Below are 26,262 nucleotides of genomic sequence, written 5' to 3' on the forward strand. Positions count from 1 at the left end.
ACAATGGATGGATGGATAGTTGATCAAGCCATAAATAGTCCTTATTTTTCTACATTCAGTTTTCCCATCCAAACAATTTCAGTCCTGTAATCGCTCCGCTTCCAGACATTTTGTGAATGCAAAACCTGTTTGATTGGATTTTGAAAAATAACCTTTCCAAGGTGTTGAAAGTAGCCCCAGTCAAAGTGGTTGTTATAACCATGTTCAATAGATTTGTAATTTTTCTGATCAAATGTCCTTCCACTTCTCCCATTTTGTTTACTGTCAATCTTACTTTCACCTTAGGATGTAATGGGTTTCACCTGCCTGCATCTGGCATCCAAACTGGGACATTATGACATTGTACAACATCTGCTCTCCAGGACATCCAAGTACATCAACTGTCAGGTAGAAACATTGTACTGCATTTAATAACCACTGAGCAATAACCAGTAACCACTTGAAAATACTCAGCTCTCTATTCTATTGACCGTACATCTCAACGGTAATTAGTGATATTTGTGTATGAGTGTGTATGAGGTTTACATGAGTAGTGTAACGTGCATGAGCAGGATGAAGGTGGATGGACTCCCATCACCTGGGCAATAGAGCACAAGCACAAGGAGGTGTTCTACCTATTGCAGGTCAAAGGGGCTGACGTCAACATCAGAGACAAGGTAATTTGAGACACCGTTGATATTTGCAGTTCTACCACACTTCTCTCACATATCAAATACCCTATCACAGTGACTTATTCAAAATGAGACATTTACACAAAATGGACAGTTACCTATTATGTTCCCTTCTCGAAACATTTTCTTTTAGCTTTCAAGAGCCAGTTAAGCACAACGACTACAACCTCAGCTGTACAAAATCACACAGATGTGGCAGTATGTTAAGGTTTTTTGTTTTTTTTTTAATCCTAAATGCAATACTCAAATGTAAATAACACTGCAGACTATTACTATATTATAATAGGGAATAATTGTGTGTTTTTGATCTTTTATTTTTATCTTCAACGCTGCTAATCATGAGTAGATACCAAAATAATTTTCATTGTTCCTGTACAGTGACCATAATGTTCTTTTTAAAACTCAAGTGATGGCAAATACGTCGGTTCCTAGGTTTGTGGGTAGCTCGACCTCACTTACACTTGAATAAAATGAGGTTTTTTCCCCCCCCTTCATGCTCTTGATGAACAACATGATTGCTGCAGCAGAATTAACCCGGAAGTCTACAGAAACATTTTGTCTGGCAATTTGAAGTAATTGATTCGGAGTTTCTCAAGATAATAACCTAAAACACATTGTCAAAACGACAAAGTTCATTTGGGGGAAAAAGGGAAAGTTTTAGGCTGGCCAAATCAATCTCCAGAGTGAAACCCTATTGTGCATGTGTTTTAGATGCTAAAGATGAGACTAAAGGGAATAACAAAACAAACAACAACTGAAAGAGGCAGTGGCGGAAGCCTGTAAAAACATCACAAAAGATGTCAATGGGTCACTAGTTGTATGCAAAAACTAAAAGATTTGCACCTAAATATTTCGTCATCTCGTCAAATGAGCAGTGCAGAAAACGTGCAAAGAATGAGTTCAGTTTCACTTCAGTTTAGTTCTGAATTGTTGAGATACACCGTTAAAACTGTTTTCACCATCTCAGTTGTACAGATTAATTTGGGGTTGGGCTAAAAACAAGCCAAAAGTATGGACTTGGTCTTGGGTATACTTTCTGGGTATGAGTTGGCCCTCCTCCATTATGTAAGTACTGAGTGCTTTTATTCCATCAGGGGCTATCTGTTTGCAATTGCTACTAGTTACTTTGGCTACACTGGCTTAAAAGAACAAAAAAAAAAAATGACTACAACAATAAAATACAGCAACACAGTACGCAAAAATCAATAATAGATTAGTTAAAACCAAACCAGTTATAATGGATATGCCTGTTTAAAATATTGAAATTGGAGCCCAGGTTGAACAATATAAAATTAATACCACATTAACAATAAAATACAGCGACACAGTACACAAGAATCAATAATAGATTAGTTAAATCCAAACCAGTTACAATGGATGTGCCTGTTAAAATATTGAAATCGGAGCCCAGACAAAAAAAAAGAACCCAAAAGGTAAAGTATGGAATACAGTACAGTGTTCCCTCGTTTTTCTCGGTTAATGGGGACCAGAACCCCCCGCGAAAGGTGAAAAACCGCAAAGTAGGACTTATACACTAATGAACAATTATTATACAGTAATGAACATTCATCAACATTGCCTTCTGAGAGAGGCGAAGAGGCTTGTGTTGGTGGCGGGGGTTTGGCCTTTGTCCTGATCATATTAGTGTCCAAACTCACTGTCTTTTCCCTGCAGTCACCAATCCACAATGCCAATGCAGCTTCCATTTTCACAATTCTCTTATGACGCGGAATTACCACACGTTTGGCTTCCTTATTGAAGCAGTTTTGCGGATGTTTGCTTCCTCTTTCTTGATGTACCACACTGTAGATTCATTCACGCCATAATGGCGTGCCACAGATGCATAACTTCTGCCCTCTTTGATCAAATCTAAACGTTTCACTTTTTCGCTGATGGTCATCATCATCATCTTCCTCTTGGGCGCCCCGGGGGAAGCTTTTGCAGGGGCACAGCGCTTAGGCGGCATTGTTGACGTGAACTGCATTGACTTTATATGTAATCACGCCACATGAACTGTCCAATTTGCGTCTGGTGTGAACGCAGCATTAGAGTGCACCACAATTCCGTCAACGGTTCGCTGAATTTAAACAAAACTGACTGATGTGAGTGATTTGGGTAATAAGGCTGTGACAGAGCCTAATGCAAATAATTACAAACACTTATGATGCCCATAATTTGAATACACACAGAAGAAACACTACGGTAGACTTTTTGCAATTGTTTTGCAAACCACGTAAAGGAGCGTAGAAATGCATTTCATAAACTCGATCTTGTAAATCTTTCCCTCAATAAGGCAGTGATGCATAACATATATGTAAGATAAGATTTTAAAAAAACAACCCAAAAAAACAAAGGGAACATGCGTGGAAATTATAATAATATAACATAATGCATACAGGTTGGGTTAGCCAGGTCTTTTGTTCCTCATGCAACATCTTGCTGCAGCAAAACAAAACTAATTGGCGGCTAAAAAGAGGTTACCCCAGCACTGCAATGTTCTCGGTCAGTTACCGTTGGATGCTCAGGAAGTTGTGAGCTGCCATGGTGAAGCAGCCACAAGTTGTCCTCCCAACATTCTCCTCTTCTCACGGACTACATGAAGTCTGGCCAACATTCAAGGGGAAAACGTGTTTGTAGTTTGGATTTGAAATACATTTTTTATTATACCAGTCCTAGAGCTTTTCTTACACACTAAGTGCATTTCACTTACAGCCCCAATTCCAATGAAGTTGGGACGTTATGTTAAACATAAATAAAAACAATACAATGATTTGCAAATCATGTTCGACCTATATTTAATTGAATACAGTACAAAGACAAGATATTTAATGTTCAAACTGATCAACTTTATTGTTTTTAGGAAATAATCTTTAACTTGGAATTTTATGGCTGCAACACGTTCCAAAAAAGATGGGACAGGGTCATGTTAACCTGTGTTACATCACCTTTTCTTTTAACAACATTCAATAAACGTTTGGGAACTGAGGACACTAATTGTTGACGCTTTGTAGGTGGAATTCTTTCCCATTCTTGCTTGATGTACAGCTTCAGCTGTTCAACAGTCCGGGGTGTCCGTTGTCGCATTTTACGCTTCATAATGCGCCACACATTTTCAGTGGGAGACAGGTCTGGACTGCAGGCAGGCTGAGTCTAGTACCCGCACTCTTTTACTACGAAGCCACGCTGTTGTAACACGTGCAGAATGTGGTTTGGCATTGTCTTGCTGAAATAAGCAGGGGCGTCCATGAAAAAGACATTGCTTGGATGACAGCACGTTTCTCCAAAACCTGTATGTACCTTTCAGCATTAATGGTGCCTTCACAGACGTGTAAGTTACCCATGCCATTGGCACTAACACAGCCCCATACCATCACAGATGCTGGCTTTTGAACTTTGCATCCATAACAGTCCGGATGGTTCTTTTCCTCTTTGGCCCGGAGGACACGACGTCCACAATTTCCAAAAACAATTTGAAATGTGGACCCTTCGGACCACAGAACACTTTTCCACTTTGCATCAGTCCATCTTAGATGAGCTCGGGCCCAGAGTCGTCGGCGGCGTTTCTGGGTGTTGTTGATAAATGGCTTTTGCTTTGCATAGTACAGTTTCAAGTTGCACTTACGGATGTAGTGCCGAACTGTATTTAGTGACATTGGTTTTCTGAAGTGTTCCTGAGCCCATGTGGTGATATCCTTTACACATTGATGTCGGTTTTTGATGCAGTGCCGCTAGAGGGATCGAAGGTCACGGGCATTAAATGTTAGTTTTTGGCCTTGCCGCTTACATGCAGTGATTTCTCCAGATTCTGTTAACCTTTTGATGATATTATGGACCGTAGATGATGAAATCACTAAATTCCTTGCAATTGTACGTTGAGGAACATTGTCCTTAAACTGTCGACTATTTTCTCACGCAGTTGTTCACAAAGAGGTGAACCTCGCCCCATCTTTGCTTGTGAATGACTGAGCAATTCAGGGAAGCTCCCTTTCTACCCAATCATGGCACCCACCTGTTCCCAATGAGCCTGTTCACCTGTGGGATGTTCCAAACAGGTGTTTGATGAGCATTCCTGAACTTTCTCAGTCTTTTTTGCCACCTGTCCCAGCTTTTTTGGAACGTGTTGCAGCCATAAAATTCTAAGTTAATGATTATTTGCTAAAAACAATAGTTTATCAGTTTTAACATTAAATATCTTCTCTTTGTAGTGTATTCCATTAAATATAGGTTGCAAATCATTGTATTCTGTTTTATTTGTTTAACACAATATCCCAACTTCATTGGAATTGGGGTTGTAGATTGATTTGTATCTTACTCTGATTTTCATGGATAGATTATGTGATAGATGTGAATAATGTCCCTTATGCAGGAACAGAACATCTGCTTGCATTGGGCAGCTTTATCGGGGTGTGCTGATGTCACACAGGCTCTGTTGGATGCACAGTGTGACCAAAATGCTGTGAATGTTCACGGAGACCTGCCAATTCATGTGGCTGCCAGAGAAAACCATCTGGACTGTGTGACGTGAGTATACTTACTTTATAGCTTTATTTTGGTATGTACAGTGCTGTGAAAAAGTATTGGCCTCCTTCTCAAATTCTTATATTTTTGCAAAGCTTCCCCACTTTAATTTTTAAGGTCAAAAAAATGTAAATCAGACATATATAACCCACGTGAACTTAAAATGCTGTTTTTAACTGATTTCACTTAAGGGATAACTAAACGTCACCCGGCCCTGTGTGAAAAAGTAATTACCCCCCTTGTTAAATCATGAAATAATTGTAGCTAATCACAATTTTCACACCCAAGCCTGATTACCTCCAGAGCCGTTCAATTAAGAAATTACTTAAACAGAATCTGTCCCGACAAAATCAAGTTGGAAAAAAGATCCACGATCCAAAGAAATCGTTGAGAAATAAAGTAATTGACATCAGTCTGAAAAGGGTTACAAAAGCCATTTCTGAAGCTTTAGGATTCCAGTGAGCCACAGGGAGAACCATTATCCTCACAGGGAGAAAACATGGAACAGTGGTTAACCTTCCTAGGAGTGGCTGAGCAGCAAAGATTACCCCAAGAGAACAGCAATGACTGATCCAGGAGGCCACAAAGGAACTTGGGAGAACTTCTAAAGAACTGCAGGCCTCCCTTTGCCTCAGTTAAGGTCAGTGTTCATGACAACAACAAGGAAGAGACTGGGCAAAAATGGCACCCATGGCAGAGTTCCATGGCGAAAACCACTGCTGACCAAAAACAACATAGAGCCTTGTGTTACTCTTGCAAAAAAAACCATCTGAATGATTCTCAAGACTTTTGGGAGAATATTCTATGGACTGACGAGATGAAAGTTAAGCTTTTTTGGAATGTGTTTGTCTTGCATCTGGTGAAAATGTGGCACAGCATTTAAAAAAAAAACAACAACATCATACCAACGGTCAAACATGGTGGTGGTAGTGTGACGGTCTTGGGGTGCTTTGCTCCTTCAGCACTTGAACAACTTATTGTGATTTAATGGAACCATGAATTCTGCTCTTGAACAGAAAATCCTGAAGGAGAATGTTCAGCCATCACTTTGTGACTTCAAACTGAAGCGCACTTGGATTATGCAGCAGGATAACGATACAAAACACACCAGCAAGTCAACTTGTGAATGGCTTAAAAAAACTAAATGTTTTGGCTTGGCCTAGTCAAAGTCCAGACTTGAATCCGATTGAAATGCACTGGCCGTTCATGCTTGAAAACCCTCCATATTTGCTGAATTAAAATAATTCTGCATGGAGGAGTTGGTCAAATATCTCCAGAGAGATGTGAAAGACTCATTGCCAGTTCTAGAAAAAGCTTGATTTCAGTTGTTGCTGCTGAGGATAGCCCAACCAGTTATTAGGTTTAGAGGGCCATTACATTTTCCACACAGGGACAGGTAACTTTGACCAGTTTATTTTCCTTAATAAATGAAATCACTATTTAACAACAGCATTTTATTTGTCTGATATTTGCATGTATTTGATTATCTTAAGCAAAGTGGGGAAACTATGCAAAAATATAATAATTTGAGGGGCACTGTTTTCCCCAAACTGGACCTGACTTTTAGGTTAAGCGGGAAATAATTATGTGAGGACTGTATTGGAAGTTATTTATAACAACTTACTCTCAGGTGAATGCAACAAAGAGGAGCCAACTCATTTTGGTATTCGATTGATATTTTCACCCAGGCATTTTGTGCATTACGGATTGAAAGCATCAAAATCTGTAGAGTTCTTAGATTCCAGTTTCATTTGCAGGTTGTTTTTGTGTAATGGAGTTAACCTGAATCAGAAGAACAGGGAAGGACAAACTGCTTTAGACTGTTGCATTAAGGGCTCAAAGGTATGGGTGGCCCTTCACGCAAGCAAAAAGCTGATTGATACAAGGAGGAACTGGGATTGTCTTGGCGAGCAGGTGCTCATAAGGTAGGTAGATGTGTGTGCATGTGGAAATGAAAAACAAATATGATGATATGACCTTGATTCTATTTTGACTCTGCAGTCAAATGGTTCACAAAATCCACACTTGTATTTATATCACGGTTTTGTGGTCCCAGTTTTCGGTTGAGATAATGTGGTTGCACGAGTATGCACGCCGAGTAACTGGGAATGTAGGTGTTCTCACATTCATTCTCATGTTAAATGGGAGTCATCACACACCTGCCACTGTGTAAGGTGCTTCTTCCGTCCCACTTCTCCTCACTAGGGTCACGGGTATGCTGGAGCCTATCCCAGCTATCTTTGGCCGAGAGGTGGGGTACACCCTGAACGGGTCGCCACCCAGTCGCAGGGCATATATGAACAAACAACCATTCACACTCACACCTACGGGCAATTTAGAGTCTTCAATAAACCTACCAGGCATGATTTTTGGGATGTGGGAGGAAACTGGAGTACCCGGAGAAAACCCACGCAGGCACGGGTGAACATGCAAACTCCACACAGGTGAGGCCGGATTTGAACCCGGGTCCTCAGAACTGTGAGGCAGATGTGCTAACCAGTCATCCCCATGACAAACATGATTTTGCACTTGCTGGGGAAGTCCTTGTTTGCAAGCACAAAGTTCAAAGATTTCTTGTAGTTGTTTAGCAAGTTTGCACACATCTCAGGCAGCATGATGTTGAAACATTTCTGAAGTGTTTTTAAGCAAATTGTTATAACTGCTCCACTGCTTAGTGGCCAAATAATAAAAATAATGAAGCTGTTGAACTCTGGATGAGTTAAAACAATAGCAGTTCATCTTAGGTAGCCAGATATCCATCCATTTTCTACCGCTTATCCGCGGTCGGGTCGCGGGGGCAGTAGCTTTAGCAGGGACGCTCAGACTTCCCTCTCCCCAGCCACTTCATCCAGCTCTTTCGGTGGGATCCCGAGGCGTTCCCAGGCAAGTCGAGCGACGTGGTCTCTCTAGCGTGTCCTGGGTCGTCCCCAAGGTCTCCTCCCGGTGGGACGTGCCCGGAACACCTCACCAGGGAGGCGTCCGGGAGGCATGCTAATCAGATGCCCCAGCCACCTCATCTGGCTCTTCTTGATGTGGAGGAGCTGCGGCTCTACTCTGAGATCCTCCCGGATGACCGAGCTTCTCACCCTATCTCTGAGGGAGAGCCCGGACACCCTGCGGAGGAAACTCATTTTGGCCGCTTGTATCCGGGATCTTGTTCTTTCGGTCACGACCCACAGCTCGTGATCATAGGTGAGGGTAGGAACGTAGATCGACCGATAAATTGAGAGCTTCGCCTTTCGGCTAACTAGCTAAAACAAAAATGTCAGTTCACCCCTACCTCAAAAAGTACAGAAAACACATGGGTTACAAACATTTTTACAAGATGCGGCCGGTTGGCAGAAGAGGAAGATTGGTGTGACCTCTCTGCCATTAGTACAGGTCTACTTTTAAAGGGGCTGAGCCTCTGAGGCCACCAATCAGGAGAGCCGATGTCCGTCCACCAACCAACCCAGATCCCCAAATGGGAAACACCTGCACAGGCCTTCGGCCAAACCAAAACCTGCGACCTCAGTCGTAACAATTACCTCCATGAAAGCAGACAAATATTGTCTTTGTGTTATAAGCAAAACAAGTCATTCATGGACATCAGCTTGGATTGAGGAGACCTGAACAACATTTTCGCAATGTTTCGAATCAAACACTAACCAGTCTTTCTGAAATTCAGCGTGCCAGGTCCCAATTTGAAATCCTTCCATGCCCACCAAAACCTTAATTCACAATTCTGAGACAAGGATCAATAATTCCCAGATGTATCATGTTCATAACCAGAATAAAATGATGTCAACATGGGGATATCAAATGCCACTTCCCTCTATTCGCTGTTGTCCACCTCACTCTTTCTGAACTTTATGTATGTTGTTAATCCATCAACATCATTAACAAATTAAAATCAATGAATTAAAATTGAAGTGCAAATACTGAAATGTAAGGCCTGTATTCTGACAAGCGAACTGAACACAAAAAAGTTCACGATATTAAACCCAATATCAACATAAAGTCGGCTTAACGGGTCAAAAATGATTTAATTATTCACTTTGTCAAGTTTACATTTTACTTCATGAGACGGGGTATTAAAATTCTCATAAATTTTGATCTGACACAGCTATTTTCTCTATCTCTTTCTGTTAAATTATACTGTAAACCCCCGCAATGCACGGGGGTTTGGGGCCAAGCCCTGCCACGAATAGCGAGTAATTGACCCCCTCCCCTAAAAATGTATTGTTAGGTATATATTAGATAGTTTAAACCCTAAATACACCACAAACTATGAGCTCAAAACACTCCAATATCATTTCAAATTCAGGATAATTAGATTTTTTTTTCTAAAGCAAGCCATTGCGTGTGTGTGCTTGTGTATCGCCTTCACAACCTGCAAAAATACCAACTGTCAAGCAATAAGACCTCCATTGTTTGTTAGCTTGAACCTTTTAATTGCCACTCAGCAGAGAAAAAAACACATTCGTGCAGAAAAGACTGTAACTTGTGTTAACAACCCAGGCTAAACTCAACAACATACAGAGGTCTCTCAATGAAGACATATCACTTCAACATACAGTACTTCATTGGCACCAATTAATGCTTTCCTCTTAGCAAGGGCATTGGCGCCATCTTGCACCAATTTATGGCGTTACAGAAAGATCACAAAAATAGACCAAGAGCTTCTTTTTTCAGCTGTGGCTAGGTTCCACAGAGAAGGATGTGAATTACTGAATAGCACATTGTGATTAGGCGGGAGTTAACAGTATTCACCATAAAATGTACTTGTACAATGTTCATTTTTAAGTGGATGAAAAAAAAAAGTAAGTGGGAAAACTAATCAAAATTAGCCAGTGATCAAATAAATATGTGAATTATATGCATAATTTACCATATGTACCGTATATGTTTGGCTGAAGTTGTGGAGTTTCCATTCTGATACAGATTAAATGTGAATAGTATCGCATGTATTTTCTTAATGATATATCCTGTAACCTGCTTAACTTTTGTCTCTGTTAGGGACATTTCTCGTGGGTATGAGGCAGTTCCAATAAACTGCGTTAATGGTGTTGACAACGAGCCATATCCTGGAAACTTTAAATACATACCAGACAACTGTGTCACTTCCCCAGTGAACATTGACAAGGACATAACTCACCTTCAGGTAAGAGTTCAGCACTAAATAATCAGAAACAGAATACTCTTTATTTGCCAAGTATGTCCAAAAAACACACAAGGAATTTGTCTCCGGTAGTTGGAGCCGCTCTAGTACGACAACAGACAGTCAATTGACAGAGAATACTTTGGAGACATAAAGACATCGACAAAAAACAGTCACTGAGCAATAAAGGGTTGCTAGTTATCTGTAATGCCGGTACATTTTTTATTTTTTATTTTTGACAATTGTGCAAAAGATGCAGAGTCCGCTAGCACTTGGAGCAGTTCGAATTTGCACAATGTTGATTGTGCAAATGTTGCAGATACTCCTCAGTCAGTGTGCAAATGGAGCAGATGCTACTCTGGCATGAGTGGCCAGTAATGGTCAACAACAACAGATATGCAAATAGTGCAGCATGGCGAGACTACTACAGTGAGTGCACGAGTAATGTATAATTGGCCCCACAGAAATGTGACAACAAACTCAAGTCCAAAAATTGCCAGCGTGTTGTAATGGAATTGTAGGTTAGGTGTTTAAGAAGTTGATCGCAAGAGGGAAGAAGCTGTTGGAATGTCTGCTAGTTGTAGTTTGCATTGATCGGTAGCGCCTACCTGAGGGAAGGAGCTGGAAGAGCCGGTGACCGGGATGTCGAGGGTCCGAGAGGATTTTGCACGCTCTTGTCTTAGTTCTGGGGGCGTGCAAGTCCTCAAGGGTGGGTAGGGGGGTACCAACAATCCTTTCAGCAGTTTTGATTGTCCGTTGCAGTCGGAGTTTGTCCTTTTTTGTAGCAGCACCAAACCACACAGTGATGGAAGAACACAGGACTTATTCGATGACCGCTGTGTAGAACTGCCTCAGCAGCTCTTGTGGCAGGCCGTGCTTTCTTAGAAGCCGCAGGAAGTACATCCTCTGCTGGGCCTTTTTGAGGACAGAGTTGATCGCCCACTTCAGGTCCTGAGAGACTGTAATTCCCAGGAACTTGAAGGTCTCGACGGTTGACACAAGGCAGCTGGACAACGTGAGGGGCAGCTGTGGCGAAGGATGCCTCCTGAAGTCCACGATCATCTCTACAGTCTTGAGCGTGTTCAACTCCAGGTTGTGTCGGCCGCCCCACAGCTCCATCCGCACCACTTCCTGTCGATATGCAGATTCGTCACCATCCTTGATGATACCGATGACAGTGGTGTCATCTGCAAACTTGAGGAGTTTGACAGCCGGGTGCGCTAAGGTGCAGTCGTTCGTGTAGAGAGAGAAGAGCAGCGGAGAGAGGACACAACCTTGAGGCGCCCCAGTGCTGATGCTGCGTGTGGGTGAGGTGGCCTCCCCCAGCCTCACCTGCTGTGTCCTGCCCGTCAGGAAGCTGTAAATCCACTGGCAGATGGAAGGTGAGACGCTGAGCTGGAGAAGCTTGGATGAAAGGAGTTCAGGGATGATGGTGTTGAACGCTGAGCTGAAGTCCACGAACAGGATCCTCGCGTAGGTCCCTGCACTGTCGAGGTGTTCAAGGATGAAGTGCAGTCCATTGTTGACAGCAACATCCGCAGACCCGTTTGCTCGGTAGGGAAACTGCAAACATTTGCCCAGGCCCCACGAGTCCAGCCAAGAGACATGTGAATACCCACTTCCCACCCTATTACTATGGTTACCAGGTCCTCAACTGACAACCATTGTCTCTGAACTGTGACCATGTGTGGTGGTGTGTCAAGCACTAAAATTGGGGGGACTGGTGGGGGTAAGGCGAGACGTGTGGCCAGAAGCGCGTGTAAAGTAATTGTCTGGAGTGTTTTCAGTACAATGAGTGCATATGTTTGATTTTGAATAGCCCATTTTATGCATACTATATTGCGTAATGTGTGATCTATGGAGTACTTTCAACTGAATTAGCTGTAAATTAGTGTGTTTTGTCATTGAGACAATTTATGAATTAGTGTTGAGACTCCTCTTTGTCTGCTGTTACAGAATTTATAGACAGAATATATCTAAACAGTTGCGAGTAAATTCTGACACAAATCATCTCGGCAATCCAGATTGAAAATTTTACTTAATACGTAATATTCTGTGCAGAATGTACGCGACTTGTGACAATATTTTGAACCATTACGTTTTTTCTTTATCATTATGGGTTATTTGGGGGGCATGTTCACCTGACATACCATATTTGTTTGGATATTTGTGCCGAATGGTGCAACTCATGGTAATGCCTGATCTATGGTCAGAGTGATGGAATCGTGGATGCAAGCAAAGTCCCTTATTTTCAGATCACCCATGAGACGAAGGAAACAGACATACAATTACATTGTTTCTATTGTTCATATAATGGCTCTTTAATTGTTTCATTTAGCACTGCAGTTGCACAGATGACTGCTCATCCAGCACCTGCACGTGTGGTCAGCTCAGTCTGCAATGTTGGTATGATAGTGTAAGTATGACACGTAAAAAGTTTCCTCAGTTTTATAGTGTACATCCTTCTGAGATTATATCAACAGTAGCAATTATTAAAAGAAAAAAAAACAAAAACTTCTGTGTATATGCAGGAGGGCCGCCTGTTGCCGGACTTTTGTCAACAGGATCCACCAGTGCTTTTTGAGTGTAACCATGCCTGCTCATGCTGGAGGACCTGCAAGAATCGAGTTGTTCAAAATGGATTGAGGTAAGACAATCTAAAATGCTTTCAAGCAATTGGCTTGTGGAGGGGAACCGTTTTGGTATTGGTACTTTTTTAATGGTTCTGGATTTACAATTCCCTTTCATTGAATCGTACAGGATATCTCAATAAATGTCCTTGAAGTAGCTGGGCTCAAAGGTCGTAACTACCTTTCTTCCAGTACCAATTGCAATATCAGTCAGTAATTGTTTAGTTGGAATAACACTACTGGATATCTCAATCTAAATATAGGCAATACTCAGCAATGGGGGCGGGAATCTCTCAGCGCCTCACAATTTGATTTGATTGCATATCACAGGGCTGCGATTCTATTTGATTATGGATGCATATTTTTTCAGATAATTATTAGGGTTTTTTTTTCTTATTGTGTTGACTGATTATTTATTTATTTATTTATTATTTTTTTTTTTTTTAAACCTGTCCTGTTCAGCTGCATGGTCTTGCAGAATGGTGGATCTGTATGCCTTTGTGCTAGAGCAGTTTTGCTGTGCAACAGGAGAGTTTGAAATACTCCCTCTGCTTGTTTTTAATTTTTTTAAATTATTATTCTGATGTTTTATTAAAAATGCAGCCGGACAGAGAAGGGTTTAGGGGACAGACAGAGGGATAGAGTGGACAAGGGGACAAGGGGTGAGAACCACAGCAGGACAATAGTGAGACAGTCTAGATATTTGAACACAAGTAACATTACAACAGTGCTCTGTAGATTGGGGTGATTACATGCAATCACTAACCAAGAGAACAAGATAAGAGAGGACAGAAAAGGGCAGGACAGGATGTGGGAAAATGAGCAAGCCAGTGCCATTGACGAGTGGTGCGGTGGGATTCTTTTTTTTATTTTTTATAGTCTAAACACCTGTAAGAACCTGTGAGTTATGTTAGTATTTAATATCATGGAAAAGTTTATTTCCATAATTCCATTCGAAAAGTAAACTTTAATAGATTATAGATTCAGGGCCCACAATTTAAACAATTTCACGTATTTGTTTATTTTTACATAATTTGGGCTTCCAGCTCATCAAACCAACAAAATCAAGAATTTAAAAAATTAGAATACTGTGACGAAATCAGGCCAAATTTTGCAGGCCATAAGTGTTTTAAACTGACTGTCACACACTAATCATCCACTAAACTCAAAGCACCTGCACAGGTTTCCTCATGTCATTAAATTTCTTCAGTTCAGTTCAATTGTCTTAGTTGTGTTCAATATGGGGAAGACTGCAGACTCGACAACTGACCAGAAGACCATCATTGTTACCCTCCATAGGATGGGTAAGCCACAAATGTTCATAGCCAAGGAGGCTGGCTGTTCACAGAGTGCTGTGTCCCATCATATCAATGGAAAACCTAGTGGAAGGACAAAATGTGGCAGGAGAAGATGCCCCAGCAAAGTAGATGACCGTGGGCTTCAGGGCATTATCAAACAGAGAAGATTCAAGAATCAAGCATAGATCCAGAAAGAGTGAAATGAAGTGGGATTCACAGCTTAAAAAAGCACCACATTCAGAGGCATGCGGGAGATGGGCTACAACTGTCGGGTTCCTCGGGTCAAACCACTTCTGAGCGTCTCAACTGGGCCAAGGAGAAGAAGGACTGGACTGTTGGCCAGTGGTCAACAGAGAAGCACAGAGTTCCCTCTTCCCAGGCAACCAGTTCTTCTGGGAGGATCCCGAGGCGTTCCCAGGCCAGCTTGGAGACATAGTCTCTCCAGCATGTCCTGGTAAATAGCCAGTGTAAATAGTGTAAATAGCCAGACAAAACGCTTTTGTAGATTTCAGAATTCATTCCGCTGCTACCATCATGAGTTACATCATCAATAAAGACTAGTAAGCCCGTTCCAGAAGCAGCCATGCAAACCCAAGCAATGCCATTACGTTAATCTCGGTCTCATCAGTCCAGAAAACTTTGTTCCAAAACCTTTGTGTCTCATTTCTGTACTACTTTGCAAAATCCAATCTGGCCTTCTGATTCTTTTTGCTGATGAGTGGTTTGCATCTTGTCGTATGGCCTGTATACTTCTTCTCTCAAAGTCTTCTTCGAACAGTGGATTGTGATACCTTCCGCCCTGCTCTGTGGAGGTTGGCAAACTATTTGTTCTAGCAATTTAAAGAAAAATGCATGCAAACTATTCGAGAGAAGCTTCATCATGCAACAAGACAATGACCCAAAACACACAACAAAGGACTTCATAAGGGGGGAAAAAAGTGGACTGGAAAAATCAATCACCGGACCTTAACCCAATAGAGCATGCATTTTACCGCCTGAAGGGAGAACCCCCCCAGAAACAAACAAGAACTGCAGTAAAGGCCTGGAAAAGCATTTCAAATCAAAAATGCAACAGTCTGGTGAAGTCAATGGGTTGCAGACTTGATGCAGTAATTGCAAGTAAGGGTTATGCCACCAAATATTAAATGTTATTCACTTGAAGTTAATTTAATCGTGTGTTCCAATACCTTGCTCACTTGAAAAGTGGGTGGCTTCAAACAACAGGTGCTCTGTCCTGAGTTGTTTAACACATCTAGATGTAAATACCATGAAATGAAAGCTGGAATTCTGAACTTTTGTTTCATAATTATCTTTTGATCAGAAACTCAAATGTCTTTTATATACAACAAAAACAAAGGAATTTACCTTGCCGTTCCAATTCCTTTGGAAGGGACTGTGTCTCACACAGCGGCTGAAATAAGTACAGTCGGCAATAAAGTATTTAGTCAGCCACCAATTGTGCAAGTTCTCCCACTTAAAAAGATGAGAGAGGCCTGTAATTTTCATCGTAGGTATACTTGCTACCTATGAGAGACAAAATGAGAAGAAAAAAAATCCAGAAAATCACAGTTTGATTTTTAATGAATTTGTTAGCAAATTATGGTGAAAAATAAGTATTTGGTCACCTACAAACAAGCAAGATTTCTGGCTCTCACAGACCTGTAACTTCTTTAAGAGGCTCCTCTGTCTGTATTAATGGCACCTGCTTGAACTCGTTATCAGTATAAAAGAGACCTGTCCACAACCTCAAACAGTCAAACTCCACGATGGCCAAGACCAAAGAGCTGTCAAAGGACACCAGGAAAAAATTGTAGACCTGCACCAGGCTGGGAAGATTGAATCTGCAATAGGTATGCAGCTTGGTGTGAAGAAATGATGTGTGGGAGGAATTATTAGAAAATGGAAGACATACAAGACCACTGATGATCTCCCTCGATCTGGGGCTCCACGCAAGATCTCACCCCGTGGGGTCATAATGATCACAAGAACGGTGAGCATAAATCCAAGAATCATACGGGGGGACCTAGTAAATGACCTGCAGAGAGCTGGGACCAAAGTAACAAAGGCTACCATCTGGTGAAATTTTCAGGTCAATAGCACCTTTGGAAGTATGTTTAGTGAGAAAAATGGTGACGTGTTAAATACTTATTTCATCCGCTATATATGTGTATATTTATTTTTTTCATTAGGTTTTATATCACAGTCGACACATCACTACCATCAATGTGAAAGATTGCACCCGCATTCATGTTACAAAAACTGAGATGCTCATTCCGTGATGTGATGTTTCTCACATGATACATTTTGACCCCCTTAAACATGAATTCATTGTGCTAGCGAGAGGAGCTCAGAGCCGGATTTGCATGGATGTAATATAAGTGAGAGTTATATTGTCCTTATTGGATAGCTAATAAAATGCCTCCTGTCGTGGAATAATACAGTATGAACTTAAGAATCATTTTCAGTGGGTTTTGCATGTGACTGCTCCCTGATAATGTTGAATTAAAACTGGTTGAATGATGAAATTATGTGACTTTTTTGTTCCTAGGATCCGACTCCAGCTCTTCAGAACCGAGAAAATGGGCTGGGGAGTGAGAGTCATGCAGGATGTCTCTCAAGGGACATTTCTTTGCGAGTGAGGAAAATCTTTCAAAATTAACACAATGAATTTGGTGTCTTAATTTTTTAAATGCATATAAAGTGCCCTTTCCAATTTTCCGAGGTACGTCGGTGAGCTCATCACTGACACAGAAGCCAATAAAAGAGAGAATGACTCTTTCCTCTTTACACTTGACAATAAGGTAGGTTGACAATGGTTCCACTTTCCAACTACACAATTTTGTCATACCATGAGTACCCCCTGACTCATAGGCAGGCATGTGTACACACAGAGATCAGAAGGGGCTTGGGTCCCTGGTCTTTTTCCAGGGTTGAGAGTTTTTTTTAATTTTTTTAAATAAATAAGTTTCTCTCTTACAGATACATAACTGCTTTGACGCAACTTCACTGTCAAATAAATATAAATAAAAAAATGGGATACCAAATACAGCCCCAATTCCAATGAAGAAGAAGAAGAATCATCTTTTATTGTCATGAACATGCATGCATGCACGCACACGAAATTTGTTCTCTGCATTTAACCCATCACAGTGAACACATACACATGTTAGTGGAACACACTGGAGCAGGGGGCAGCTGAAGCGCCCGGGGAGCATTTCGGGGTATCAGTGTCTTGCTCAAGGACACCACAGCCGTGAGTCCGGGGGATGTTGGCGAATGGTCCAGTCGGGGTTTTGAACCTAGGTCCCCCACGGTGGCAGGCGATGATCTTAACCATTGGGCCACGGCTGAAGTTGGGACGTTGTGTTAAACATAAATAAAAACAGAATACAATGATTTGCAAATCATGTTCAACCTATATTTAATTGACTACACTACAAAGACAATATATTTAATGTTTAAACTGATAAACTTTATTGTTTTTAGCAAATAATCATTAACTTAGAATTTTATGGCTGCAACACGTTCCAAAAAGGATGGGACAGGCTCATGTTTACCACTGTGTTACATCACCTTTTCTTTTAACAACATTCAATAAACGTTTGGGAACTGAGGACACTAATTATTGAAGCTTTGTAGGTGGAATTCTTTGCGATTCTTGCTTGATGTACAGCTTCAGCTTTTCAACAGCTCTCCGTTGTCGTATTTTGCACTTCATAATGCGCCACACATTTTCAATGGGAGACAGGTCTGGACTGCAGGCAGGCCAGTCGAGTACCCGCACTCTTTTACTACGAAGCCACGCTGTTGTAACACGTGCAGAATGTGGTTTGGCATTGTCTTGCTGAAATAAGCAGCGGCTTCCATGAAAAAGACGTTGCTTGGATGGCAGCATGTTTCCAAAACCTGTATGTAACTTTCAGCATTAATGGTGCCTTCACAGATGTGTGAGTTACCCATGCCATTGGCACTAACACAGCCTCATACCATCACAGATACTGGCTTTTGAACTTTGGGTCCATAACAGTCTGGATGGTTCTTTTCCTCTTTGGCCCAGAGGAGATGACGTCCAAAATTTTCTAAAACAATTTGAAATGTGGACTCGTTGGACCACACAACACTTTTCAACTTTCCATCAGTCCATCTTAGATGAGCTCGGGACCAGAGAAGCCGGCGGGGTTTCTGGGTGTTGTTGATAAATGGCTTTTGCTTTGCATAGTAGAGTTTCAAGTTGCACTTATGGATGTAGCGCTGAACTGTATTTACTGACATTGGTTTTCTGAAGTGTTCTTGAGCCCATGTGGTGATATCCTTTACACATTGATGTCGGTTTTTGATGCAGTGCCGCCTGAGGGATCGAAGGTCACGGGCATTCAATGTTAGTTTTTGGCCTTGCCGCTTACATGCAGTGATTTCTCCAGATTCTCAGAACCTTTTGATTATATTATGGACCATAGATGATGAAATCCCTAAATTCCTTGCAATTGTACGTTGAGGAACATTGTCCTTAAACCGTTCGACTATTTTCTCACGCACTTGTTCACAAAGAGGTGAACCTCGCCCCATCTTTGCTTGTGAATGACTGAGCAATTCAGAGAAGCTCCTTTTCTACCCAATCATGGCACCCACCTGTTCCCAATTAGCTTGTTCACCTGTGGGATGTTCCAAACAGGTGTTTGATGAGCATTCCTCAACTTTCTCAGTCTTTTTTGCCACCTGTCCCAGGCTTTTTTGGAACATGTTGCAGCCATAACATTCTAAGTTAATGATTATTTGCTAAAAACAATAAAGTTTATCAGTTTGAACATGAAACAAGTATGTCCAAAAAACACACAAGGAATTTGTCTCCGGTAGTTGGAGCCGCTCTAGTACGAAAACAGACAGAGAACACTTTTGAGACATAAAGACATTGACAAAAAAAAAAAACAGTCACTGAGCAGTAAAGGGTTGCTAGTTATCTGGTAATGCCGGTACATTTATTTATTTTTGACAATTGTGCAAAAAGATGCAGAGTCCTCTAGCACTTAGAGCAGTTCGAATGACTAATATTGCAATAGTCCGGTGCAATGACCATTGTGCAAAGGGCGCAGAGACTTCAAGCGAGTAGTGCGATAATCTTGTTTGCCTTTATACTCGAGCGCAACCCACATGCGCAGTTTTAAAAGTGCAGTTCTCCCCCAAGTCGCTACGCCTAATATTGGGGTGGAGGGTGGAGTTTCCTCTGCATTTTTTTGAGCCATTTCCAGTAGCCGTTTTTACTTTCTGTAACAAGGACCAAAGTAACAACAATGGCGACCGTGAAACAGAGCCTGCTAGAACAAATGGACCTAGAAGACCAGATCATACGTTTAATTATCGATCGAGAAGACGGCGGCGTAGGTGCTTTGTGGAACCGGGAGGAACGCTGATTACATAATCACATCTTGTGACTAAAACGAACCCATCACAAGAGATCATCTCCGCGTATACCCAGTGAATGGTAGAACAAATTGTCTTTATGAGTGTAAGGTGACTGAAATAAATAGGCACGTCAGAGATGTCATTATTTATTGAGGAATAAATTACAAGATTTGCCCTTTTTCCTCACTTAAGCTCCTGCCCCCAAAATGTCTGTGCAAGTTAATACGTTTTGATGAATCTCAACGTAACGCAACTGATTGAATTAAAATTATTTTATTTCATTTCCTTTATTTCAACATTAATTCTCTTCTTCTTTTTAACTCAAACCAAAAAAAACTATTGACTTGAAAATACAACCCCAAGGGCAAGATACTGAACCCTACTTTGCTCCCAGTGGGCCTGGCAGCGCCTTGCATGGCAGCAGTCGCCCATTGGTGTGTGACTGTGAGGCTTTGTAAAGCGCTTTGGGCACTGTAATAGTATAGATAAAGTGCTATATAAGTGCAGTCCATTTACCATTTTAAAATATATTGTAAAGCTGACTGGGAGCCAGTGTAAAGACTTTAGAATTGGAGTAATATGCTCTGACCTATTTGTTCTGGTCAGCTGCAGCATTCTGAATGAGCTGCAGCTTTTTAATGCTCTTTTGGGGGAGTTCAGGAAGAAGAGCATTACAATAGTTGTCTACTTGAGATAAAAGCATGGATGAGCTTCTCCTGGTCTGCTCGGCACATGCAAGCCTTCACTCTGGATATGTTCTTCAGATGGTAGAAGGCAGTTTTAGTAATTGATTTGATATGACTGTTGAAAGTCAGGTCGGAATCTATCAGTACACCAAGGTTTCGGACTTGGTGTTTGGTTTTCAAAGAGAGTGACTCCAGGTATTTACTAATAGCAATCCTCTTTTCTTTCTTGCCAAAAACAATTATCTCAGTTTTGTTGTGGTTTAATTGAAGAGAGTTTTGGCTCAACCAGTTTTTTATCCGTTTTAGACAGTGACACAACACCTCAATTGAACTACAGTCATCTGGAGACACTTTTAGATATAACTGTATGTCATCTGCATTGCTATGATAGTCAGAATTAAAGTTTTGAAGAATGTGACCCAAGGGTAGCATATACAGGCTGAACAGGAGGGCTCCAAGAACTGACCCCTGAGGGACCCCATAGGTTATTGCCATTTGATGAGATTAAACCCTTCCACTGGTTACAAAATAACTCCTTTCCTCTAGGTAGGACCTGAACCATTTTAATGACTGTTCCATTTAGTCCTACCCACGTTTCCAACCTGTTCAACAGTATATTATGATCTACCGTATCAAAAGCCGCACTGAGATCCAACAAGACCAGAATTGACACCTTTCTGAGTCAGTATTCAACCTTATATCATTTAGCACTTTGATAAGAGCAGATTCTGAACTGTAATGAGTTCAGAAACCCTGATTGAAATTTGTCAAAAAGTCCATTTAAGTTCAAGAAATTGCTGAGTTGATTAAAAATAAGTTTCTCAACAATCTTGGCTATGAAAGGGAGATTTGAGATGGGTCTATAGCTTGCTAACATGGAAGCGTCCAGCGTTCTATTTTTTAGAAGAGGCTTAATGGCAGCTACTTTAAGAGATTTAGGAAACTGGGCTGACTAAAGTGAGCAATTACTTACTGAAAATCAGTGAGCACAGACTTCACAATAGCTTTGAAAAAGTCAGATGGTATTGAGTCAAGACAGCTCGTTGATGGTTTCAGCTGCTGAACCGTTTTCTCGACATTTTTTTGGTCAACTATCAAATTCTGACATGGTAATAGAGTTTTTCCTGGGTGGCTTCCAATGTAGTATAGTTTTGTTGATTTGTGCTGATATTTAACCTGATGGTTAATTGTCCATCATACTAATGCAAGCTAAGCAAATAAATGATAACTTCTATAATATATTTAACAATTGTACAACCCAAATTCCAATGAAGTTGGGACGTTGTGTTAAACATAAATAAAAAAAGAATACAATGATTTGCAAATCATGTTCAACCTATATTTAATTTAATACACTACAAAGACAAGATATTGAATGTTCAAACTGATAAACTTTGTTTTTAGCAAATAATCATTAACTTGGAATTTTATGGCTGCAACACGTTCCAAAAAAAGCTGGGACAGGTGGCAAAAAAGACTGAGAAAGTTGAGGAATGCTCATCAAACACCTGTTTGGAACATCCCACAGGTGAACAGGCTAATTGGGAACAGGTGGGTGCCATGATTGGGTAGAAAAGGAGCTTCCCTGAATTGCTCAGTCATTCACAAGCAAAGATGGGGCGAGGTGTTCACCTCTTTGTGAGCAAATGCATGAGAAAATAGTCGAACAGTTTAAGGACAATGTTCCTCAACGTACAATTGCAAGGAATTTAGGTATTTAATCATCTACGGTCCATAATATCATCAAAAGGTTAATAGAATCTGGAGAAATCACTGCATGTAAGCGGCAAGGCCAAAAACTAACATTGATGCCCGTGACCTTCGATCCCTCAGGCGGCACTGCATCAAAAACCGACATCAATATGAAAAGGATATCACCACATGGGCTCAGGAACACTTCAGAAAACCAATGTCAGTAAATACAGTTCGGCGCTACATCCGTAAGTGTAACTTGAAACTGTACTATGCAAAGCAAAAGCCATTTATCAACAACACCCAGAAACGGTGCCGGTTTCTCTGGTCCCGAGCTCATCTAAGATGGACTGATGCAAAGTGGAAACGTGTTTTGTGGTCCGACAAGTCCACATTTCAAATAGTTTTATGAAATTGTGGACGTCGTGTCCTCCGGGCCAAAGAGGAAAAGAACCATCCGGACTGTTATGGACGCAAAGTTCAAAAGCCAGCATCTATGATGGTATAGGGCTGTGTTAGTGCCAATGGCATGGGTAACTTACACATCTCTGAAGGCACCATTAATGCTGAAAGGTACATACAGCTTTTGGAGAAACATGCTGCCATCCAAGCAACGTCAAACACAGCAAACAGCGTGCGAGTATTGTTGAAGTTCTTACTGATGATTTCAGAAGTGTTGCCGTCTAGGCCTGACAAACTATCGTTTAAAATTACAAAGACTATGTCTGTAGAGGTCGTAGTCAATTTGTAGTTGTTTTTCTCCACTTACGTTCTATTTTCCTGCACTTTGATTTAGAGGTCTTTACCATCATTGTGCTCCTCCACAGTGTTCTCAGTTGCCTCAAGATTGTCTTAGTTTTAATAGTCATTTAATAATGACATTTGAGATTTTCCAGGTGAAATTATCCAAAAGTTCATCAACTGTCTCCGCATTCACAGTTTGTGGCACAGCTATGGTCTCCATACAGTTAGTGGCGGTACTCTCATTTATGTACCTTTTTCTTCATGGACATAGAGGTTGTCTGAACGTTTGGGATAATTTGTAATTCAAAGAATATACAAAAATGGTCAGAAATAGCCATATCCTAATGTTAACTGATAGAATTTCAACATCCTTAGAGATGACCAGGTTCAAGATGTGATCTTGAGTGTGGGTTGGACTCTTAATATGTTCAGAGAGGTCAAATGTGTCCAGTATAGCATAGAGTTCTTTCGATCCTCCCCACCCAGATTTGCAGATAAGATTCTTCATGGGTGAAGGAGGGCCTTTCGCATCTTAGTGGACGTAGGTTTCAGGCGAGGGCGGTTGGGAGGAAGATCGTGGCGTGGTGTGCGTTGGATTCCAATATTGACTAGGTTTTACATGATTAGGATTTTTTTGGGGCCGATCAGCGATTTAAAAAAATTATAATAATAAATGAAAAAATAAATAAAAGCGATATCCGATCCGATCACAAGATGGAGAAATGTGTCTATTTAAATGACCTGTTCATTTACTGTATGTACTTGTGTACTTAATTGCTCAAAAAATTATATTTCCATACACACATTTAATTTATGCCAGTGAGGCATAGTGACAGACAGAACAAATGAATAGGTATTCTGTTAGATGGCAGGAAGTACATAAAGTAATTAATGTATCCACTTTTTGTGACATTTTTGTTTGTTGGTGTGCCGTGAGATGTTTCAATTGTAAAATATGTGCCTTGGCGCCATAAAGGTTGGAAATCACTGCTCTAGTCAGGTCAAACGAACATTAAAACATGACAGAAATAATCGGTGATAACTTGCTGTTATTAAATTACTTCACCCACACCGAGCATGATTCGACAGAAGGGCAGCATGTTTACGCACAACCGTTAGTGCTAGCACTAGCTTGCAAGCCTACATAAGGTTTTGTTGCCTGCTTGCGAGCCGTATCGTATTAAAAGTACGTGAACATACCTCAAGCAAGCCTTAAACGAACGTCCTCTCATGAGCACCGGTGACCACCAATGCACGTTTCCCCCCATTTTGTTCTTATAATACAGTTGGCACTCTTGTTGTCATCGCCACGGTAACGAGTGTATCTGTTCGCAGTTGAGTTGAGAAGATAAAGCCCAATGATCGTAAAAAACGGGATGCGGTGGTATCGGAATACAAGATTTTGTTGTAGTAGTCTGACATAGTGCAATCGTGAAAGAGCAAATTTGTCTTGTTGTCAGTCTCAGATGTGTTGTCTGTCCCACACCGCCGACGTTTTTTTTTTTTTTTTTTTTTTAAATAAATTTGTTGGCTGTCAGATATTTACAGTATTACGTCAAAAGACACGCGACAAGGCAAAAAATAAACTAGCTTTTGGATTTAAATATACTGTGCACGATGGCGACGCGGCGGCACGGTGGACGACTGGTTAGAGCGTCAGCCTCACAGTTCTGAGGACCCGGGTTCAATCCCCGGCCCCGCCTGTGTGGAGTTTGCATGTTCTCCCCGTGCCTGCGTGGGTTTTCTCCGGGTACTCCGGTTTCCTCCCACATCCCAAAAACATGCATGAATTGGAGACTCTAAATTGCCCGTAGACATGACTGTGAGTGCGAATGGTTGTTTGTCCCTATGTGCCCTGCGATTGGCTGGCAACCAGTTCAGGGTGTACCCCGACTCCTGCCCGATGACAGGTGGGATAGGCTCCAGCACGCCCGCGACCCTAGTGAGGAGAAGCGGCTCAGAAAATGGATGGATGGATGGACGATGGCGACGCGAAGTAAATGTCTTTTGAGGAGCCGATCAGAATTTTGAGATAAATTTTGGGGTTGCGCATCATACACGACAAATTACGGTAAGTGGAAAGCCAATCATACCACCATAAATTTGCCTCGATCAGGTGCTCCTTGCAAGATTTCTGAGAGAGGAGTGCAAAGAATAACCAGAAGAGTTGTCCAAGAGCCAAGGACCACCTTTGGAAAGGTTCAAAAAGACCTGGAATTAGCAGGTACAAGAAAAGCAGTGAATCATGCACTCCGCCGCCATGGCCTGTCTGCAAGCTCACCACGCAAGACCCCATTGCTGGAAAAAAATAAGCATCGCAAAGCTCGTTGAAATTTTGCTGAGCATTTGGACAGGCCAGTTAAATACTGGGAGAATATAGTCTGGTCTGATGAGAGCAAAATTGAACTGCTTGGAGGAGAAATGGCAGTGCACATCACCCTAAAAACACCATACCAATAGTGAAGTTCGTAGGTGGGAACATGATGGTGTGAGGCTGCTTTTCAGCAAATGCTACTTGTAAACCTCGCATTGAAGGAAAGATGAATGGCCAAGTGTACCGAGACGTTCTTGACAAAAATCTGCTGCCATTTACAAGGATGATGAAAATGAAACAAGGGTGGTCATTTCAGCAGGATAATGATCCAAAGCATACTGTAACGGAAACTCTCAATCGGTTTCAAAGAAAAAAAATAAAGCTGCTAGAATGGCCCAGCCAATCGCCTGACTTGAATCCAATCAAGAATCTGTGGAAAGAACTGCAACTCAAGGTCCATAAAAGAAGCCAACGGAACCTTCAAAATTTTGAAGACTGCTTATCTGGAGGAATGGGACAAAATCACACCAGAGCAATGCATGCAACTAGTTTCTCCATACAGGAGGCATCTTGAAGCTGTCATCATTCATTTCTGATCTTATTTGTTCTACTTTCTTTTTATGTATGGATTACTTGGATTACTCCAAACATCTGGTGAATGTCAGTAGCACCTTTAGAAATATATTTAGTGAAAAAAATTACAATACCGTTGTTGTTCAATACTTTTCAGCCACTGTATATTTGAGCCTGTATCCATAATTTTGACCCTTTGTGGATTACAGAAAATCTCATATGAATTCAAGCTTGCACAGCCATTTTTTTAAAACTCATTGATGAGGTACACTGTATAAAACAGTCCCACTTGAAAAAGAATGGTTCAAATAAATAAATATGGCCAAAAGACCAAAATTAATCTTACTTTGCCCGTTGATGAATGTACTGGACATTACTGTATGTAAACTTTATGATGTAGTCGGCATTTGCAGAGTAAAAATGCAACCTGATCCTTTCAATTGATGAGCACTTAAGTTTTACTGCGGTCTCTAATCATCCAAATAATACAGACATTGAGAATAGGCGCGCATTTCGGACGGCTGATGTTGATATTATTCTTGCATTTTTAACACAAATTATTTTCTCTTTCCAATGTTCCACATCTGAAAGTACGT

General features: G+C 41.2%; 1 protein-coding gene across 1 annotated transcript in view; it reads left to right on the forward strand.

The window, feature by feature from the left end:
• LOC133473428 (histone-lysine N-methyltransferase EHMT1-like) overlaps positions 1-26,262 on the forward strand; it is a 53,029-nt gene that overhangs the window by 25,763 nt on the left and 1,004 nt on the right. The window contains exons 12-20 of the mRNA XM_061765080.1: positions 286-387; positions 552-656; positions 5,038-5,192; positions 6,947-7,114; positions 10,188-10,332; positions 12,668-12,745; positions 12,861-12,976; positions 16,806-16,892; positions 16,980-17,058. Coding sequence (XP_061621064.1) covers positions 286-387; positions 552-656; positions 5,038-5,192; positions 6,947-7,114; positions 10,188-10,332; positions 12,668-12,745; positions 12,861-12,976; positions 16,806-16,892; positions 16,980-17,058 — 1,035 coding nt within the window. The remainder of the gene's footprint in view (positions 1-285; positions 388-551; positions 657-5,037; positions 5,193-6,946; positions 7,115-10,187; positions 10,333-12,667; positions 12,746-12,860; positions 12,977-16,805; positions 16,893-16,979; positions 17,059-26,262) is intronic.

This window comes from Phyllopteryx taeniolatus, unplaced genomic scaffold (assembly GCF_024500385.1).
Source record: "Phyllopteryx taeniolatus isolate TA_2022b unplaced genomic scaffold, UOR_Ptae_1.2 contig_25, whole genome shotgun sequence".
Taxonomy (NCBI): domain Eukaryota; kingdom Metazoa; phylum Chordata; class Actinopteri; order Syngnathiformes; family Syngnathidae; genus Phyllopteryx; species Phyllopteryx taeniolatus.